General features: G+C 50.8%; 2 protein-coding genes across 3 annotated transcripts; one reads left to right on the top strand and one right to left on the bottom strand.

Moving 5' to 3' along the window:
- The first annotated feature begins 75 nt into the window (after positions 1 to 75).
- Mrto4 (MRT4 homolog, ribosome maturation factor) lies at positions 76 to 5,511 on the top strand. 2 transcript variants are annotated; one of them, XM_015485622.2, is made up of 8 exons: positions 76 to 233; positions 1,973 to 2,031; positions 3,221 to 3,324; positions 3,835 to 3,916; positions 4,184 to 4,251; positions 4,497 to 4,648; positions 4,965 to 5,041; positions 5,155 to 5,511. In XM_015485622.2, the coding sequence occupies exons 1-8, from the start codon at positions 206 to 208 to the stop codon at positions 5,302 to 5,304; spliced, it is 720 nt and encodes a 239-aa protein (XP_015341108.1). In that variant the 5' UTR covers positions 76 to 205; the 3' UTR covers positions 5,305 to 5,511. The 2 variants fall into 2 exon arrangements, with proteins under 2 accessions (XP_015341108.1, XP_015341109.1); XM_015485623.2 differs by lacking the exon at positions 76 to 233 and having other exon boundaries at positions 1,974 to 2,031; positions 3,199 to 3,324.
- Positions 5,512 to 7,359: 1,848 nt separating this feature from the next.
- Positions 7,360 to 17,312, bottom strand: LOC107142185 (aflatoxin B1 aldehyde reductase member 3). The gene is made up of 7 exons (XM_015485615.2): positions 16,983 to 17,312; positions 13,167 to 13,354; positions 12,894 to 12,998; positions 12,210 to 12,306; positions 11,874 to 11,973; positions 9,037 to 9,166; positions 7,360 to 7,765 (listed from the first exon to the last, which is right to left on the bottom strand). The coding sequence occupies exons 1-7, from the start codon at positions 17,194 to 17,196 to the stop codon at positions 7,604 to 7,606; spliced, it is 996 nt and encodes a 331-aa protein (XP_015341101.1). The 5' UTR covers positions 17,197 to 17,312; the 3' UTR covers positions 7,360 to 7,603.
- Positions 17,313 to 20,627: the final 3,315 nt, after the last annotated feature.

Here is a 20,627-nt window from a genome sequence, read left to right as displayed (position 1 = left end):
GCACGCGGAGCCCTGGAGTGTGCTCGGGACTTGGAGGCCTCCGGGACTTCCGGGAAGTCGCTCTGCAAGCGCCGGAAGAAGAGGCGAGTCGCAGAGCCGATTGGGTCAGGCACACGCGAGGGCCGCCCCCGAGGGCCGTCTCAGAGATCCGCGCGCCGCGTCCTGTCGGCCCACATCGCCGAGTGCCGCACGTGGCTTCAACGAGATGCCCAAATCCAAGCGTGACAAGAAAGGTGGGCGAAGGGGGCATCGGGATCTTGGGGGGGCTCTGGCGGGCGAGGACACGGAGAGGGACGCTGGAACATCCGCGGGTGGAGGATTGGGGCGGCGGAGTCACGGGAGGGAGCTGGAGCCTGGACGGGTCCAGGGATCGGAGACTTTGCATGGCCTCGAGGGCTCTCGCAGCTCTCCTGGGCGGAAAGGCAGATCCGAAACACCTGGGCTGTGCCCGATGTCGATTTTGGCCCACGTTTTCCCCCTCAGCCCCTTCCCGTGTCCCTTCGTTCTCTGGGCCCCTGCCACCCCGGTTTCCTTTCCCTTCTTTCAGCACAGGCTTTTTGCCACGTCTGGCGCTTTGCAGTCTCTTCTTGGTATACTTGTGCTTCTTTTTTCATGGGGCTGGTCCCTTCTTGGTTGTCAGTTTACGGGCACCTTCTGAGAGCGTTCCCGACCACCTTTACTATGCTGCCGTGCGCCTCGCGGCGGACCTCTGGCACATTCAAACAAATGTATAGGGGCCTGGCACTGTAGGTGTGGGAAAATACAGCAGTTACAGGAAGGGCCTAGTCGGGAAATAAATATATCCCCCACCCCCCAATTGAGTGTTTGTCAGGTGGTGATGAGTAAGAGTAGGGTAAAGAGAAGGCAGAGGTGACATTATTTTGTATAATGCCCTCAGGAAAGTGATGAGGTGACAAATGAGCAGAAGTCTGAGGAAAGGAAGCAAGCAACCAGTGGAGATATCTGGGAGAAGTTTATTCCAAGTGAAGGGAGCAAGAAGTGCAAAGGGCTTAAAGTGGGTGCATGGTTGAAGTGTTGTGGGACAATAGGCCAGTGTGGCTGGAGCAGAGTGGGCAAAATGGAGTTGGGGAAGGGCTTCATAGACCTTTGTAAGGAATTGGCTTTCACACGCATGTGAAATGGGTGGACATCCTGGAGCTTGAGGGGAGGAATAGCATGGTTTAACTTGGCTTTTAAAGGATCACTCTAGTTGCCTTGTTGAGAATAGCACTGGAAGATGGGGTTGGAGGGCAAGGATGAAAGCAGCAAGGCCGGCAGTAATGCTGCATTGGACCAAAGTCGCAGCAGTGAAAGTGTTCGGACGTTGCCAGGTGTATTTCGTTTGCCCTCCTTTGCTGCACTTGCCAGTGACTGGTATTGAGTGCCTTTTACTATGTGCGCCTTTTAAGGACTGTGAGTACCAGGCAGGATGAATAGAGGGGACCAGGCCGCTTGTCAGGAGCACTCAAGGCTTTGCAGATGGTGCTTTGGTGTTTGTGGAATAATTTGATTCTGTGGGTTGATCCCTGGTCAGATCTGGCCAAACCCAAATTCTCCTGGACTGGGAGCAAATTGAGCCCCAGTTATTTATACAGTGGAGGTACTTGTCCCTTCCTCAAAAGGCATTGCTACATTCTAAAGTGCATGTATGCAATAGGAAATATACAGTCCCCAGATTTAGCATTCTGAGGCCAACCATTGATGGCCTCTGTGCACCATGGCCAAGAGCAGAAAGGAATCTACCTCAACCAGCAGGTGAGGGGCACTCCAACAGCAAGACAAGCCTGGCCCCCTACTGCTGTGGTTAGTTTGTATAACTTACAGGAGATGTGCCTAGGAATCACCAGGCCCAAGAACACTAGAGAGTGGTCACTCCACAGAGCCTGGGAATGGCCTTGCATGCTAGAAAATAAGTCTTCAAGACATCCAGACTCATCTCTCACCATTCTTTTTTCTTCTTTGTATTTATTAGTTTCCTTAACCAAAACCACCAAGAAAGGGTTGGAACTGAAACAGAACTTGATAGAAGAGGTAAGAAGTCGTTCTTTTTCTTCTTTTAGTGCTTGTGTTTGGATTATAAAGGTAGGGATAGGACTTTTTGCTAGGGGAGCTTACTGGAGGGAGGTTTTGTTTTTGTTTTTTAAGGAAAACAAAACTGATGATTGAGCCGTTTTTCCTTTAGCAGCAGTAATACCAATAAAAATTCCCGTCATGGGGATCTCCAGCTTTGCTTGAGCTCCTCCTTTGTGCCTAGCACTGTGCTGACTGTCTCAGCATAAATCTTTCCCTCCTAGCATTCCTGTAACATAGATACTAAATTATGCTATTGCTGATTTGTTGTTGGGGTAACTGAAGCTTCGCCAGGTTTGTTTGCCTACCCAAAGTCAGACTAGCTAGTTACCAGGTCCAGGTGACTGCACCCACCTATCTGCACTACTTCTGACCTGCCAGTCCTGGGCTACAATAGGTCGAGAGCACTCAGTCACCTGCTAAACAGAGATTTCATTCCTTAAGAATGGAACTCTATGCCTGGCAAGGTGGCTCACATCTGTAATCCCAGCACCTTGGGAGACTGAAGTTTGAGGATCAGGAGTTCAAAGCCAGCCCCAGTAAAACCAAGGTGCTAAGCAACTCAGTGAGACTTTGTCTCTAAATAAAATACCCAATAGGACTGGGATGTGACTCAGTGATCAAGTGCCCCTGAGTTCAATCCCTGGTACCAAAAGAAATGTGGAATGCTTTGCTGGGCATGGTAGCACACACCTGTAATCCCAGCAGCTTAGGAGGCTGAGGCAGGAGGATTATGAGTTCAAAGCCAGCCTCAGCAATTTAGTGAAGCCATAAGAAACTTAGCAAGACTCTATCTCAAAATAAAATATAAAAAGGGCTGGAGATGTGACTCAGTGGTTGGTAGTACCCCTGGTTCAATCCCCAGTACCAAAGAGAGAGAGAGAGAGAGAGAGAGAGAATGGAATTCCACCTCCTGATGGCTTTGGCTTGCAACATAGGTAAAGCAGTATAAATAAGCTGCCTCCCCGAAAAGTAACAAGGCTTAAATAAAATATAAAAAGGGGCTGGGGGTGTGGCTCAGTGGTTAAGCCCCCCAGGGTTCAATCCAAAAAAAAAAAAAAGGCTAGAGCAGGTTCTCTCCCATCTGAGGCTACAGTTGCCCTACCCATGCTGCCCCTTGAACTCCAGAGCCTCATGAATTGTCCCACAGCTTCGGAAATGTGTGGACACATACAAGTACCTCTTCATTTTCTCTGTGGCCAACATGAGGAACAGCAAGCTGAAGGACATCAGGAATGCCTGGAAACACAGCCGGTGAGTGGGCAGAGGGAAGAGGACTCCTTGGAGTGGCAAAGGTGCCACGCTGCTCAAGAACCAGCTATAAGGGGCTGGGGTGGTGGCCCAGTGATAGAGCACCTGCCTAGTATGTATGATGCACTGGGTTAGATTCTCAGCACCACATAAAAATAAATAAAGGTCCATCAACAATTTTTAAAAAAATTTAAAAAAAAAATACAGCTGTGGGGTTGTTCGTGCTGTACCAGCGCTGGTGGAGACTGCTAGATGTGCCTCTGCCCATATCCAGATGAGGAGGGATCGTTCCGTGGCGCTCAGGGTGGGCCTGTGGAAGGATGTCACCAGTGTTGGTTCCTGTGGTAGGAAGACAGTGAAGGAACCCTGGGCTGGCAGAGCATGATGGGCCGTGTGGAGACCTAGGCGCCTCTAGCCATGCCTCCTGGCGTACTTGGGCCTGGGCTCCTGTGAATTAGAGGATTTAATGGAGAGGCGGGGCCTTCCTTCACAGCCCCCTCTTTTTCTTGGTAGGATGTTCTTTGGCAAAAACAAGGTGATGATGGTGGCCTTGGGCCGAAGCCCGTCTGATGAATACAAAGACAACCTGCACCAGGTAAATCACTGGCCCTCACAGGGAGGGGCTGAGGCTAAGCTGCCTTCTCTCCAGCCGCTCCCACGTGCCACACCCACCTCCTCCAGCCATGTGGCCAGCCCATCGACACACCTGCATGTCTTACAGCTTTGGGTTCTCCCTTCACCTTGAGATGTGAGGAGGGGTGTGGGTGTGTGTCTGTGTGTGTGTGTCTTCAACATTGTCAGGTGTCCCCTGGGGGACAAGACCACCCCCAGTAGAGAATCAGGGCTCACTTTTGGTTTGCAGGTCAGCAAGAAGTTGAGGGGTGAAGTTGGTCTTCTTTTTACCAACCGCACAAAGGAGGAGGTGAATGAGTAAGTGCTGGTGAGGAACAGAGGGAGGGAAGGTAGGAGGATCCCAAGGGCATCAAGTCGGAGCTGGCTTCTGGAAGCCTCTTACTGAGACCAGGGGCCTGTGACCAGAGGCATCTTTGTTCTCTCCAGCATGGTGACCAGCCTGGCTACAGGGACCCAACACACTAGCTGGGAGGACCTGACCTCAGCTGGCTGGTGGCCCAGTCTGGAACCTCCCCCCACCTCTTACTCCTCTTTTCCCCAAGGTGGTTCACAAAATACACAGAAATGGACTTTGCCCGAGCTGGCAACAAAGCAACTTTCACCGTGAGCCTGGATCCAGGGCCCCTGGAGCAGTTCCCCCACTCCATGGAGCCACAGCTGAGGCAGCTGGGCCTGCCCACTGCCCTCAAGAGAGGTACGGACAGTCCCTAGAGCTGAGAGGCCACGGCCTAGAGCCCAGGAGCACGCGCACACAGGCTCTCCCCTTCCTGGCTGGGCAAGCCTCTGTTTTCTCATGTGAAAATGGAGTCGAGTGCCCCCCTCCTAGTTGGAGTGGACAGTGAGTTAAAACCAGAGTACAGCACTTAAGGAACTTTGAGGCGGCAGCCACCGTCCCACTGAGTATGAGCCATGGGGACGATGAGCTCTCACCACATGCTTAGCTCCTGCTGCAGTGGCAGAAAGTGTCATGCAGGCCTTTGTGCAGGAGTAACGTGGCCACCCTCCTGCAGGCGTGGTGACCCTGCTGTCTGACTACGAGGTGTGCAAGGAGGGTGATGTGCTGACCCCGGAGCAGGCCCGCGTCCTGGTGAGTCTGGGACACAAGGGCTCTGGTAGGAGGGATGCCACCTGTCACCCGCTGCAAGTGTTCCCGTGTGCCTGGAGTCATACTCTTCTCCTCACTCTTACTTCCCTTTGCAGAAGCTTTTTGGGTATGAGATGGCTGAATTCAAGGTGACCGTCAAATACATGTGGGATGCACAGTCTGGAAGATTCCAGCAGATGGGAGATGACTTGCCAGAAAGCGCATCTGAATCCTCAGAGGAATCAGAGGACGACGAAGATGACTGACTCGGGGACTCAGGACCGAAGGCCTTCTAGCACGTTCTGCATCTCCATCACACCATGCAGAATTGCTACTGCCCCTCTGGAGGAAGCAGTTATTTATTTTTGCTGTTGACGAAGCCAAGTGTGGGTGCCGGGAACTGACTGTTCCATAAAGAATAAAACTTGGTCTATGGGGTGCCACCCTGTAGATAGCAGGAGACTTTTCTTAGATAAAAGGCCTTTGGGTTTGTGCTCCGTTTGGGTTCAGTACCACCCAGTCTGGTGACCTAGATGGCCAGTACAGCTTTGGCTCCTATGGGGCCACAGTGGCAGTGCAGCTTTGCGGTTCTGTGGACAGCCAAGAGCAATCCCTAGAACTAGGCTTTGTCCTCCTTTCCAGCCTTGATGCCCTTTTGGAATAGACTTGCTGAAGAAAACCAGGCCCAGGGCCTGCTGGTGGCTGCCAAGAAGCCAGGGCTCTAGGATGAGAGTGAAGCCTCTGCTGGGGGTGAGAGCGAGCGTTCGGCGTCTCGCAGCACTCTGGAGGTTCTGCTCTGGGTGGCTACCGTGGTGGGTCTTTGTCCATATCGCTTCACATACAGGTATTCAGTGAAAGCATCGGATGAGAGAGCTTCTGTTTCAGGCAACATCTATTCTTTGGTTTATGTCTACTCTTCATGGCGTCTAATTCCCTTTAATCTTCCTCTGCCTTTACCTGGCCATAAAGGTATTCTGTGGGGCCTGAGTGTGTGGGTCAGTGGTAAGTGCTTGTCTAGCACAGCATGCTTGAGGTCTTGGAATCAGTTCCCAGCATCACCAAGAAATAAATTCTCTGACCTACCTGTTGGAATAGTAGGTCTTAAGACCCCCATTCCAGAGGGATCCTGCCCCATACCCTCAAGGGAAGAAAGCTGCACCAAGAGGCCAAGACAAAGCTGAACAGACAGCCGTGCTGGGATTCCCCACCCAGTCTGTTGGTAAGCATGCCTGTGCAAGGAAGCCTCCGTAGAAACACACAGGGGGCTTGATGTGGTACCCCATTGATTCCAGCTTCTCAGGAGTCTAAAGCAGGACAGGTAGATTTGAAACCATCCTGGGCGCTTAGTGAGACCCTATTTGAAAAATCGTTAATAAAGGGCTGGGGATGTAGTTCAGTGTGGAGTGCTTGCCCAGTATAGGGTCAGTACCAGTACCACCAAAAACCCAGGTGCAGTGTCCACACACCTGTAATCCCAGCTCACAAAGGCTGAGGCAGAAGAATTGCAAGATTGAGGCCAGCCTGGCCTCAATTTAGCAAGACTCCATCTCAAGATATAAAACTAAAATGAACTGAGGAGATAACTTGGTGGAGTACCCCAGAGTTCACTCCCTAGTACTTAAAAAAAAAAAAGACCTAAATTCAGAGAGCATCTGGGTATGTGGACCCGGCAGTTCCCCAGGGAGCAGAGGACAGCACACCCAGAGAGGGCTGGAAACTGCATCGCCCACCCCCGTGTTCCTCACCCTACACATCTTTTTACCTGTTTCCTTTGTAATATCTTTCTTAATAAAACTGTAAACAAAGAACTATAAGCAGTGAGTTCTGTGAGTTGCTTAAGCAGATTAACCCTGAGGAACCCTGGTTGTAGCCAGTGGGTCAGAAGCACAGGTAAAGCAACATGGAATTTGCAATGTCATCTTAAGCATTGGGGGGCAGTCTTGGCGACTGCACCCCTAATCTGTGGGACTGTGGGATTTGATACTGTCTCCAAGAAGGTAGTTTGGGGATCAGGTTGGATAGAGCACCCCACTGGTGTCCACTGCTGCTGAATGGTCTGTTCCTTTGCTGGGTGAAAACCTCCCTGTTGATAGGGCGCGAGGGGGAGGAAGGCCACTGCTTTTCCTATCAGCATCATGCATGGCCCTCTATCCATCAGGCACATAAGAGTGAGGCCACTCGCAGACCCGCTGTTGAAAGGGCAAGCTAGATTCCAGAGGTGGGGGATGGGAGACCCTGCTGCTTGAAGACTTCAACCCATACTCCTCCTCCCCCAGAACAGCAGAAAGCAGCCTTTGGCAGCAGAGGAAATATTCACCAGGTTCACCTCAGGCCTGGGCTTCAGCCAGGCCAAGTGCCAACTTTATTCAACGGGAGATGCTGGGGCCGAGCTCAGGTGGCCCCGCATTGTGAAGGCATCTGGGAGTATTGTAAGAAAACAGAAGCAAAATGATCTGCGAACTGTGGTGAGGAGGGAGAGAAGGGCCAAATCAACTGAAGGCTAAAACTGGCCAGGGTAGCAAAAAGAGGACAGGCAGTGCTCTGCACCCGAAGTCGGGTTCAGGCCTAGCGGAAGTATTTGGGACACTCGTGAGCAACCAGGTGCCAGGCTTGATCAAAGGCATCTACAACAGCTGGCTCCAGGGGCCCTTCTTTAGCTGCAGCCAAGTTCTGCTCCAGCTGCCCCAGGCTGGTCATGCCCAGGATGACGGCGTCCCCCTGGGCGCCCTATAAGGGGAGAAGGCCAGACTTCAGCATGCTTCTCTGTCCAGTGGCTCCAATCATATGTCCCTCCCTGCCCTGCCCCTGCCAAGATTTTGGATCCATTATTTAAGTCTTTTATTATTCTGGCAAGAATTTCTGTTGCCCCCAAATAGTCACAGCCATGTGGCTCATAGAGCCACCCCTCCATGTCTCATCAGTAGAGAGCCTCGGCAGCAGGGTAGGGCTGGTCACTTTCCATTTCCAACTGCCTTTACTTTGGAGGGTGGCTGTAGCAATTACATATTTCACGAAGTACTTTGCTCCAGGTCTGGTTCTTTTTTTTTTTTTTTTGAATTTTTAATATTTTTATTTTTTAGTTATCGGCGGACACAACATCTTTGTTTGTATGTGGTGCTAAGGATCGAACCCGGGCCGCACGCATGCCAGGCGAGCGTGCTACCGCTTGAGCCACATCCCCAGCCCAAGGTTCTTTTTTTTTTTAATATTTATTTTTTAGTTTTAGGTGGACAGAATATCTTTATTTTCATGTGGTGCTGAGAATAGAACCCAGTGCCTCACGCATGATAGGCAAGCACGCTACCACTTGAGCCATATCCCCAGCCCCAGGTCTGGGGCTTAACAGATGCTCGCTAAAGGGGAGCCATTTCCCTAGACTGCCCACCCTGGAGAAACCAGTCAGGAAGACTGGGGCAGCAGGGGGAGAGGGAGATCCCCAGCCACAGGTGTAGAGCTGGGGTCTGTCCAGGATGGGCAGGCAGAGAGGCAATAATTGCTAATGGTTAAAACAATGGAACTGGGTATGGTAGCCTGTAATCCCACCACTGGGGAGGCCAAGTCAGGGAGAGCCCCAGCCTCAGCAACTTAACAAGACCTGTCTCAAAAAGTTAAAAAAAAAGGTGGGGGGGGGGGCGGCTCAGGATATAGCTCAGTAGTAGAGAACCCTGGGTTCAATCCCCAGGACCAAGAAAAAAACCACAAAACTAAAAACATAAATGCAGACTTCAGAGTCAAATCCTTACTTACTCCCTACCACATGAAGCTGTGGGAACTGAGGCAAATGAAATAGCATCTCTGAGCCAATATGGTAAGCTGGCACTTCAGTAACTGCTCTAGAACAACAGGAAGGCCACCCAAAAGAACTGAGCCATTTCAGAGGAAGAAAAAGAGTAATCACAGAAATAGCTGAATAATTGTATAGCCCCCTCCCCTCTTCCCTATCTCACCCCCACCCCTAATATAAAAGCAGAAGCTGTGCCCCAGGGACAGCTGGTTACCTGCAACTTCGAGTGGTGGTACATCCACCTCAGGGCGGCCGAGGTCATGCTGGGGGCGCTGGTGCCATAGGTGGCCTGCAGGGCCTTCTCCATGAGGGCAATGGCCTTGAAGTGGTCCTCCTTCCAGAAGCTGAGCAGGTGGGGAGGGTGGAACAGGGGTCAGTACCTTGGGGTCATTCCAGGGTGGCCCAGTCCTAGACACACTGAGACCAGCATCCTCAAGTAGAAGTGTTAAATTTTGAACTTCAGAATGCTTGCAGATTTCCAGGTGCCCTGTTTTGAGTCTGGGGATGCACTGGGCAGGAATCCTGGCATTTAACATGCCCAGCAGGCGGTAACAATACAGCTCCCAAATCGGGATGCTCAAGTACCTATAGCACCACATCTGTGTGCCCTGGGTCACAGGAAGGACCCATGACAAGTTCTGGGCCCAGGTCCAGCTTCTGTGGCCTTGGCTAAGCCACCTCCCTTCTCTGCCCTCAATTATCTGCTCAGTGAAGGAAACACTCCCTGCCTGTCCCATATAGTGAGTACAAGAGGTGACAAACTGATCATGCCTTGTGGACAGGAGAGGGTGCACCAGAGAAGACCATCAGGCCCTGATTCTCCAGAGCTGAGGCCTGCTCCCTGGCACAAGCAAAAAGGAACTTGAGAAGCACAGACCAGGGCCATGGTTCCTAAACACATCAGGAAGGACCTGAAACCTGGGGGGTGGGGTGTGCAGATGAGCCTTTAAATCAGCAAAGTACCCAAAGTGAGCACAAATATCAGATGCTCTGCCTCTTCGTCCCTGGCCATTTCACAAAACTAGCACTGGGGTCCCCTGCACACTGCTTGACTTGCTCTGCCTTCCCCTCCCTTGGGGGAAAAAGAAAAGCAAATATCCAGAATTAACTTTGTGATCTGAGGTATACACTTTGTTGCCGTTCTTTATTTCATTAAATTGACCCGTCCCCTTGGACTGCTGGAGAACTATTTCTCAATTTGCAGAAGTCAAGCCTCCAAGGTTAATTTCTGTGTACAGTATGATCTATTTGCAGGTGGTGAGGGAGATGAAGAAGGGCATAGGGGGCTGGGGGTGTGGCTCAGTGGTAGAGCGCTGCCTAGCATGGGTGAGGTACTGGCTTTGATTCTCATAAATAAATAAAATAATAGATCCATTGACAACTAAAAAATTAAAAATAAAAAAGAAGGGCACAGGAAGTCGGGGCAAGATGATAAGTGAGGAGGTCGCAGGCAGGACCAGAATAAAGGGGCAAGAAGAGGGTCTTCTGATGAGGTCAACTTCTTGCGTGGACAGAGGGGGCACTGATCGATGATAGCGAGGAGCATGTAGATGGGGAAAGAGATAAGGAAAGGAGGAAATTCCAGAGACCATAAAAAGCACAGGTCAAAACTCCCCCACCAGACTCCCAGCTCTGGGGCCCCTTCTCTCTGGAGAAGTCTATCTCTGTCACTTTTACAATAAACCTATTTCAGGGCTGGGGTTGGGGCTCAGTGGTAGAGCGCTTGCCTAGCACACGAGAGGCACTGGGTTCAATCCCCGGCACCACATAAAAAATAAATAAATAAAATAAAGATTAAAACAGCAACAAAAAAAACCAATAAACCTATTTCTTTGCTTCCTTTCTGTGTGTCCTGTTCTTCAATTCTTTTCTGAACAGAGACAAAGAACCCAGAACCCCTAGATGGTACCAGTGGCACATGCCTATAATTTCAGTGAGTCAGAAGGATTGAGACCAGCCTTAGCAATTTAAAGAGACTCCCAGCAGCCAGGCGTGGTGCACACCTGTAATCCCAGCAGTTCAGGAGGCTGAGACAGGAGAATCTTGAGTTCAAAGTCAGCCTCAGCAACGGTGAGGTGCTAAGCAACTCTAAGACCCTATCTCAAAAATGAAAAAGGGCTGGGGATGTGGCTCAGTGGTCGAGTGCCCCTGAGTTCAATCCCTGGTACCAAAAATAAATAAATAAAGACTCTCAGTAACTTAGTGACACCCTGTCTCAAAAAGTAAAAGTGTGGGAAGCGGTGCCTAGCGTTGTGGCTCAGCGATAGATAAGCACAACCTAGACAGGCACAACCTAGATAGGCACAACCTAGCATGAGTGAGGCCATGGGTTCATCCTCAGCCCCACATAAAAATAAATAAAGATATTGTGTCCAACTACAATTTAAAAAATTAATATTTTTTAAAAAATAAAATGGGGACTGGGTATAGATATAGCTCAGTTGGTAGAGTCCTTGTCTCGCATGCACAAGGCCCTGGGTTCAATCCCCAGCACCACTATATATATAAAAGCCACATATATAAAAGGGGTTGGGGGCATAGCTCAATGGTTAAGTATTGTGGGTTCGATCTTTCGTGCAAATGAATAAATGAATGAAATAAAATATTTTTTTAAAAAGAAAAGGAAGGGAAAAAGTGGCTGGCCCCAACAGCTGTCCAACCAACTGACTTGAGGCACTGATGACAGTGTTACTGCCAAGAGTTTACAAGACTCAGCGTGCCCCAGGGGACAGGGCCAGCACCGAGTCCCAATTTCCCCCAAGTCCATCCACAGTTGTCCCCTGCTGTGGACCCTGGAGGAGCTCTTCCCAGGGAAGAGACAACAGTGCAGACTGGAAGAAAGCAGGGATGCACATCCCAACCCCAGGTCCCTTCCCAGAGGCCATGAGGACAGCAAAGGGGGAGAAGGGGCACCGTAAAGCCCCTGGGAACCCAGAGACCTAGTTCTGAGCAGCAGGGGAAGAGGCTGCCCCGGGAAAGCAGCCTCAGGGATCACTGTCTCAAACTAAGGGAACCCACCCACGTCCCATCCTGACCGTCCACCCAGCTCACCGATTCCTGTAGATCTCAGCCCAGATATTCCCGAAGAAGCGGCCCAGCGGCTGTTTCCCGTCCTTGTCCTCGTACTTGTACTTGCCGGTCAGCAGGCCCCCTGCGGAAGCATGCATCACACTCCAGCCCAGGCCACTCCCAGGGCTGACACCCCTCACAGATATGGACTGAAGAGCAGGAGGGACCCAAGAGGGACGAGGGGTGCAGCCCAGCGTCTGTCAAAGCCCCCTCTACTTCCCAGGGCCTGGGCTGGGCATCTACCTGGGCAGGAATAGGCAGAGACAGGGCAGGAATGCCCACCACCGCCCAGAGGGCCTGTCCCATACCAGCCCATACCAGCCAAAGGGTTGAAGGCATAGAATCTCAGTCCAAATTGCCTGAGGCAGGGGAAGAGCTCCGTTTCCACCTGCCGGGTGGTGGCGTTGTACATGCCCTGCAGGGAGAAGGGACAGTTGGAGAGTATGGGTGTGTCAAGGGAAGGGACATCAGATGTAACCCACAAAACCCTCAGCTCAGACCTTAATGGTCCTAAGACCCTGCCAATCAGGACCTGTGCTGACAAACAGCAGTGGAGAGGGCTTATTCCCGTGGAAAATTAACTCTGATGACGTCCTCTTACTACACGAGTAAGTTCCGTCACAAGCACTGGGCACCAAGTGGTGCACAAACACTTACTGTCTGAGGGGGAGGAGGACAGAGCCTGAGATGTCAGGCTCCTGGGACTGTGAGGAGGGGCTCCCAGAGGAAGAGCCACTTAACTGAGACCTGAGCACCTCTCCCAGGGAGCGGGGCATGGAAAGCAGGGATCAAGGTGCGCACTGAAGCACGAAGCAAGCTCGTGCCCAGGGCAGGCTGGGGAGCTCGGTCTGAGGGCACCTGGGAGCCTCCCACAGGCTCTGAGCAGGGGTGTGGCTGATAGGTAGAGGGCACAGGGGCCAGTCAGAGGGGCAGGGAAACCTGGGAGCAGCAGAGCCCTGGAGCCCGGGGCCTCTGCAGCCCTGGCACACCAGGGAGCCTCACCTGGTACACGGTCGGCAGGATCCAGCCGTTGCTCTTGCACAGGGTACAGATCTCAGCCACCTCCCAGGCGGCATAGTTGGACAGGCCAAGCTCCAGGAACTTGCCCTGTGGGGGCGAGAACACAGTCAGAACCAGGAGACCAGGAAGGGGGCACTGGGGTGGCGGGTGTGTCCCCCGCTCTGCTCTGGGTGCCCAGGTGCCGCCATTCTCCTGGTAGTGCCAAGAAGAGGAGCAGAGCAGAGGTGACTGCCCAGAGTTTGGGGCCACCCTCACCTCCTGGTGCAGCTGGTGGCAGGCACGCAGCGTCTCCTCCACGGGGGTATCATGGTCCGGCATGTGCAGGTAGAAGAGGTCCACTCGGGGACACTGCAGCCGCTTCAGTGATGTCTCCAGCTGGGTCCGTAGACTGTCAGGCTTTAGTGTCATCCCACCCAATGGAATGGCCTTAGTGGCAATTTTCACTATTTGAGGAGAGAAATGGAAGCTCAAGCCAGTTTACCAAACATCAGGATAACGATTAAAAGACAGATCTGGGTTCATATCCCAGCTCTGCCATTATCTTTGTGGCCTTGACTAAGTTTCTTAATCTCTCTGAGTCTCAATCCTCTCAACTGTAAAATGGGAGTGAAAAAGATGTTTGTTTTTTTTTCCTCCGGAATGGAGGATTGATCTCAGGGGCACTTGGTCCCTGAGCCACTTCCCCAGCCCTATTTTGTATTTTATTTAGAGACAGGCTCTCACTGAGTTGCTTAGCACCTCACTGTTGCTGAGGCTGGCTTTGAACTCGGGATCCTCCTGCCTCAGCTACCCGAGCCTCAGGTGTTACAGGCGTGTGCCGCACATCCAGCAAAAGATGATATCTTATAGGGAAATCCTGACGATTGATCAGACTTAGCCAAAGTCTGAGCTGCTGATGGCCTCACTATGGTGATCATATATAAGGCACAGGGGTTGGCAAAGGAAGGGGCTCCCTGCCCTCAAGGACTGAGTCTAAGGGGCCACTCAGGAGAATGGAAGACAGGAATATTCACAAGGTACTAGAGAAGCCTGGAGCAGAGGCGTGCAGCTACCTAGGCACTCAGGAAGGCTTTCTCCAGAACCATAATTTGAATCTCCAAGGGTAAGTCAGAGGTCACCAGTTGAGGAAAAGTGGGAGGGTCACTCCAGAGCATGGAGACACAGGCAAGAGTCCAGGGCAAGGACGTCCTGTGTGGGAGCCATGCTTGCTAGTTACAGCTCAGGGCACCAGTCTCCGGTTGCATACATGGGGCAATAGAAGGGGCCGCAGACCAGACACCAACCAGCCCTAACTGCATCCAGGGACTTCAGGGGACTGACACCTTTGAGTGGGGAACTCCATGGTCAAAGTCATAGTTTTGAAAGATGACCCTGAATGCAGTATGGATGAAACACAGGTGTGGGGACAGGGAGAAGAGTGGGAGGGCACAACTGGAACTCGGGGCTCCCAGGAGAGAAAGGGCAAGTATCAGCTGGAGACTGCTCCCGAGAACACAGGCCAGCAAGGGGCCTCCAGGTGAGTTCACGCTTTTCTCCCTGCCCCTGTGAGAAGCCGAGTTAGTTGGACAGATGGGTGAGAGGAGAGTCCTCTTCTTGCTTTCCGTGTTTGGAAAGTCACTTGGGCAGGTCAGAGGGCAGTCCCCAGTGCCCTTGAGACCCAGGAGAGAATAAGTTCGAAGAAGTATGCATTTGGAACTTTAGCATCCCACCACATTTTCCCTCCTTCATGTCAACTTAACTTTAGATCTGAGATCTGGGACTTTGGCCTAGCAAACCCTGGGAAGTAGGTGTTGGGAAAGAAAAAGGAAAAAAAAAATCAGAAATAAAAGATCAGAGTTCTCACTGAGAGACAGCCAGGGGTTCTAGAAAGAGGGCGGCATTGAAATACTCATATCTCCTTTTGTTCCAGATCTATCATGCTGTGTGATAGACCTCGCCTGATTTTCTCTTAAAATTGGATCCATCTCGCCACAAAGCCATGCAAAGCTAATTTCGGCTTTACTATAAATTACTGCAGGGGCCGGGGATGTGGCTCAAGTGGTAGCGTGCTCGCCTGGCATGTGTGCGACCCGGGTTCGATCCTCAGCACCACATACAAACAAAGATGTTGTGTCCACCGATAACTAAAAAAATAAAATAAAATAAAATATTAAAAAATAAATAAATAAATAAATTACTGCAAATTCTGAATTAGTTTGGAATGCTTGCCCGTGCCTTGAACTCACCCATGCCTGTCTCTCTGACCAGATAGCAGCTCTCTCTGAAACTTTAGTGACGCCTCACAAATCTTGGCCTTCCCTGGCCAGATAACGACCCTCTCTGAGGCTCTAATGACCTTCATAAATTCTGATGTCGGGGCCAGCAAAAATGTAAACTAGCCTTTGTGTTATGCTTGTTAGAGTTCTGTTATCTGTAACCCCCCTTTGTGTAACTTTCTGGGCTATAAAGCTGGGCTGCAGGAAAGCTTCGGGGCTGTCTTGTTCCTGGGTTTTGGGTGGGAGAGGCAGCCCAGCTGGTCGAAATAATAAGCTTGCTTTAATTTCATTTTAATTGGAGTCAGTGGTCTTTTCTTGCATCTTGGTCTAACACTGTGAAGCAAAGAGCAAGGCTCCATTGGAGGGGGACAGAGGAAAGAGCCAGAGTGGAAGGAAGCTAAGGGCGATATTAAGAAGAAAGCAACCATGAGATTTCACATTGTGACATTGCGTGCATTATCAAATAAGGAACAACACATTCCATCATTAGGTACAGCGATAATGCACCAATGTAAAAAAATGTGGAGGGGAAATAAAAGAAGAAAGCAAATCACCTGGTTGGGTGGCACACACTGATAGTCCCAGCACTTCAAAAACTAAAGGAGGATCATGGGAGCCCAGGAGTTTGAGATCCGTTTTGGTGAAGTAGGAAGACCTCATCTCAAAACAAACACCAAGAAAAAGAAAGCAACAGCCAACTTGTCTAAGCCTCACTGTTCGCAAGCACTTGAAATGGCATCAGAGCTGCCCCATACACACCTCTTCCCCTGACACTTCATAGGTTCCTCCAGCCCCCTCAGCACCACCAGATCTCATTACCTTTGCACACCCATGCCCACTGCCTGGAAGCTCTTTCCCCTCTTACTCCCTCCCTGGCAAAACTCTTTCCTTTCTCTAAGGTCAACATTCCCCTGTGGGAGATTTCTTCCAGGGCTCCTTCCTGGGAGGTGCCCCTTCAGGGTTGCCCAGCCACCTTTAAGACCTGAGCCTCCTAGAGTGAGCCAGTGTCCATTTCTCTCTTCTTTTTCTTTTCTTTTTTTTTTTAAATATTTATTTATTTATTTTTAGTTTTCAGCGGACACAACATCTTTGTATGTGGTGCTGAGGATCGAACCCGGGCCGCACGCATGCCAGGCGAGCACACTACCGCTTGAGCCACATCCCCAGCCCCTCTCTCTTCTTTTTCAAGGGATTAGTTGCACCATCCTCTTAGGGACTCCCAGGGCTGCCACCTGCTAAAGCAGGAGGCACTGGCAACCCAATAGCCACCTGCAGCCAGCTACTAGGAGCTACCTCTAGGGCCCAGAGAAAGGCTGACCTGAGCAAATAAGGAAGTCCTCTGCCAGGTCCAAAGTCAGATCTGGGCAGCGTTCCAGAATGCCAGGGATAAGGACAGGTTTTTTCCTGGTACTAAGGATTGTACCCAGGGTTGATTACCACTGAGTTATAAGTCCTTCTTAATTTTTGAGACAGGTTCTTGCTAAATTGCTGAGGCTGGCCTTGAGAGGGACGAGATGGGTGGGGCTGCATAGTACCAGATTTCAATGTTCTCCAGCCGGAAAGAACTGGTCCAGTGGATCCAGGCTAGACCAAGGCTGGGGCAACGCTGTGGGAAGGGTCCTGGGCCACCTTCCCAGAAGGGAAACAGGAAGAAAGGAGTAAGGGAAAAGCTAGTTGTTAGAGGCTAGAAGTGCCTGAGGAGCTTGGGGTTCTCGGAGTTGTGGGACAGGCTCGGGAGGTCGGTGCCTAGAGGACGAAGCTAGCTGGGAAGGGAGAGCTCTGCGCAGTGCAGGGCGAGGTCAGGGGTGACTGTTACCTCTGCAGTCGCTGCCGCCCAGCCCGAGCCCCAAGCCGCCTAGGATGCTCTCGGACTGGCCGTCACCGTACACGAAGGCAGTGTCTATCTCCGTGTGCCCGCGCTCCAGGAAGACACGCACAGTCTCAGCGCTGGTGGGCACGTCCATGCGGCGCCCCATCTCCATGGCGCCTAGCACCGTGGCGGGCCGGGCCTGCGACAGCGGTCGGGACATGACGGCGGTAGCGGAAGGAAAGTCAGACTGAAGGTCGTGGAGCCAGGGCTACACCAGCCTCCCGACGCACCCACACCTGGACGCTGCTTTAAGAAGCTGGCAGGGTCCCGCCCACTAGGGGCGGGGCCGGCGGGCGAGGGGCGGGAGTGTGTGGCTGCCACTGGCACCACGGTTGTGGTGGGGCTGGGACCGGCTTCAATCCCGTTGCGCAACCTGGGGCATGGCTGTGGCTGCCAGCGCGTGACCCGGTCTACCACTGAACCACATCCGCAGCCCTTTTTTTTTTTTTTTTTTATACAGGATCTCCCTAAATTTCTCAGGTTGCCCTCAAACTTGAGATTCTCCTACATCAGCCTCCCAAGCCCCTGGGATTACAAGCACCGACCACCACGCACGGCAAGATATTCTTGATTCTTTATATGACCAGTTTTTTGTTTTGTTTTTTTCATTGAAACCTAAAATTTTGGGCTATTAAGAGCTTGGTGTGTGTGTGTGTGTGTGTGTGGTATTGGGGATTGAATCCAGGGTGCTCTACCACTGAGCAACATCCCCAGCCCTTTTTGTTTTATTCTGAGACAGGGTCTCACTAGTTGCAGAGGCCAGCCTCAAACTCAATTCTCCTTCCTTGGCCTCCTGAGTAGTTGGAAATATAGGCACGGGTCACTGTGCCCAGCTTGCTATGAGACTCTTGATTTTATTTAAACCTTCTGTTTTAGTGGGTTTATTCTGGTACTTCTAAGGGCTTTCTTATTGCCAGGGGAGGGTAGAGATGCAGTCTCCCCACCAGGCCTCCAGTGATCAGGAGTGGCAGATCTCCTATTGCTCCCCATGTGGCCTCTACTGACCCCACTGGGAGGTGAGGAGCCTCTTTAGTGTAGAAGTGAATGTCCTGACACTGCACTAGGCCTCCTCTGACACTGCTCTGGTTGGGGGTGGGAGGGGAGTCTTCATTATTGCCAACTGGGGGTGGGGGGTTCCAGGCTCCTGGAGGGGTCTCCATGGACAGACACTGCTGGGTGGGGCTGGGAGGCCTGTGCTGTCTGGGAGGGAAGAACGTGCAAGCTCCTGCCCAGCTTCTCTAACCACCCTGAGAGGTTGGGGTGTTTCCTGACAGCCTGGAAGGGTGGAGGTCTGGGCTCCCCATCCAACATTTGCAGACCTGGGTGGTGATAAGGTCCCAGTTTCTGTTCTCTGGTGTTTGACTGGAGTAAAGCAGTTATTTCCTCCAGCTTTTCCATCTTGCTGCCCTACCCCTTTTCTCTTGATTTGATAAGAACGAGACTTTAATTGGGACTTTTCCTGTATTCACCTGTTGGCATTTCCAGGTTGCTGGCTTCTTCAGCTTTAAATCTGAGATCTATGAGTGGCAAAAAGAAAAACCCAAGAAATTCACCTGTCATTCCTTAGATTCCGACGTTACAGGAAGCCAATGCAGGGAAACTGCATGGGTCCCAGCTGGCGGGATTTGGCTGTCCATCTGTGTAAGAAATAAGTAAAGGAAAGCTGGTGTGGTCATGCACACCTGTAATCCCAGAGGCTTGGGAGGCTGAGGCAGGAGGATCACAAGTTCAAAGCCAGCCTCAGCAACTTAGAGAGGCCCTAAGCAACTCAGTGAGACCCTGTCTCTAAATAAAACACAAAAAAGGGCTGGGGATGTGACTCAATGGTTAAGTGCCCCTGGGTTCGATCACCAGTACCAAAAATGAATAAAATTAAACAGCCAGCCTTGATGGCATGCACCTGTAATCCCAGCTATTGAGGAGGCGGGGGTGGCAGGATCTGGAACTAAGGAGTTAAAAGCCAGCCTGAGCAACATGGTGAGAATTTGCATTAAAAAAAAAGTTAAAAATATACCTTGAATGTGATAGCAGCCATACTCCTAGATATGTAGTAAAGAGCAATAAAAGCATATTCAAAAAAAGATTTATACACAAACGTTCATACCAGTTCATTCACAATGTTCCAACCAAAATCACCTTTCGAATGGATAAACTGTGGTCTAGTCTTATAATGGAATACGATAAAGTCAGCAATAAAATGGAGTGAGCCACTGATACACACATTGTCACTGATGCATCTCAGAAATATTTGCTACGAAAAACACACAAAAACCTATGTTACATGATTCCATTTTTGTGAAATTCTAGAAAAGTCACATTTATTAGCATACAAAAGGCCCTGGGTTCAGCAGTGGTTGCCAAGAGTCAAATTTGGGGGAGATAATTGACTACAAAGAAGAATAAGGAGCAGGGTGTGGTGGTGCACACCTGGAATCCCAGCAGCTCCGGAGGCTGAGACAGGAGGATCCTGGGTTCAAAGCCAGCCTCAGCAACAGTGAGGTACTAAGCAACTCAGTGAGACCCTGTCTCTAAATACAATACAAAATGGGGCTGGGGATGTGGCTGAGTGCCCCTGAGTTCGATCTCTGGTACCAAAAAAAAAAAAAAAGTATAAGGGACCAACATTTAAAACTGGTGATTTTTATTTTATGTAAATTATATCTCAATATACCTATTTTAGTCAGCTTTTTCACTGCTGCGACTAAAGGACCCAACCAGAGCAACTTTAAAGAAGGAAAGGTTTATTTGCGGGCTCACAGTTTCAGAGGTCTCGATCCATAGACAGCAGACCCCATTCCTTGGGCTGAAGGTGAGGCTGGACATCATGGCAGAGGGCGTGGCAGAGGGAAGCAGCTCACATCACGATCAGGAAGCAGGGGAAGATCCCACTCTCCAGATACAAATATATACACCAAAGCCACACCCTAATTCCCACCTCCACCCAGCCACACCCCACCACTTCAGTTACCACTAGTTAATCCCTCCCTTTCAGGGGATTAATTCACTGATTGGGTTTAGACCCCCCCAAGCCAGTCATTTCTTCTCTGAACTGTCTTGCATTGTCTCACACAGGAGGTTTTGGGGGACACCTCACATCCAAACCACAAAACTGGATTGCTAAAGATTCAAACTATCTCCAAATGCAAGTTAAAAACCACAAGGAGGTGCAGTTACACCCCCGTGAGAAGAGGTAAAATTAATACCAACCAGTTGACGGTGGCTAATGGCTGCAGTGTTCTGGCTGCTGACGTGGGCTTTCCTATCAGGGAGCAAATCTCAGAGACACGGCAAATCCAGTGATTTGAGGGAAGCGGTGGTAGAGACAGTCTCTGTCCCTCAAGTGTGGGCAGCTACTTATCATGAACATGGCCTTGGAAGCCACATGCTGGGTCCTCGATGGTATCCTCTCCTGTCGGGTCCCATTTTTGGACACAACCCAGTTTATGTGGGTTTGATTGAAAAAATACCATTAATGAATGCTGAATCAGAGAGGTAGGACCTCCTCTTATATTACACAATTCCTCTCCTGGGATCTAGAAATAAATGAGCTCAAGGAAAAGGCACTGTTAAGCTACAGAAGGTTTAAGTTCA

Source organism: Marmota marmota, unplaced genomic scaffold (genome assembly GCF_001458135.2).
Source record: "Marmota marmota marmota unplaced genomic scaffold, marMar, whole genome shotgun sequence".
NCBI classification, from domain to species: domain Eukaryota; kingdom Metazoa; phylum Chordata; class Mammalia; order Rodentia; family Sciuridae; genus Marmota; species Marmota marmota.
Note: the sequence above shows the minus strand (reverse complement) of the source record. Positions and strands in the feature narration are given on the sequence as shown.

Bases quoted from the DNA above. Each gene is read 5' to 3' on its own strand.
- LOC107142185 (XM_015485615.2), bottom strand. From the start codon at position 17,196: ATGTCCCGACCGCTGTCGCAGGCCCGGCCCGCCACGGTGCTAGGCGCC. The intron at 12,999-13,166 runs GTGAGGGTGGCC...TCGCCCCCACAG, and splicing joins GCCACCAGCTGCACCAGGAG to GGCAAGTTCCTGGAGCTTGG. The intron at 11,974-12,209 runs GTATGGGCTGGT...ATGCTTCCGCAG, and splicing joins TGCCTTCAACCCTTTGGCTG to GGGGCCTGCTGACCGGCAAG.
- Mrto4 (XM_015485622.2), top strand. From the start codon at position 206: ATGCCCAAATCCAAGCGTGACAAGAAAG. The intron at 4,252-4,496 runs GTAAGTGCTGGT...CTTTTCCCCAAG, and splicing joins ACAAAGGAGGAGGTGAATGA to GTGGTTCACAAAATACACAG. The intron at 5,042-5,154 runs GTGAGTCTGGGA...TTCCCTTTGCAG, and splicing joins CGGAGCAGGCCCGCGTCCTG to AAGCTTTTTGGGTATGAGAT.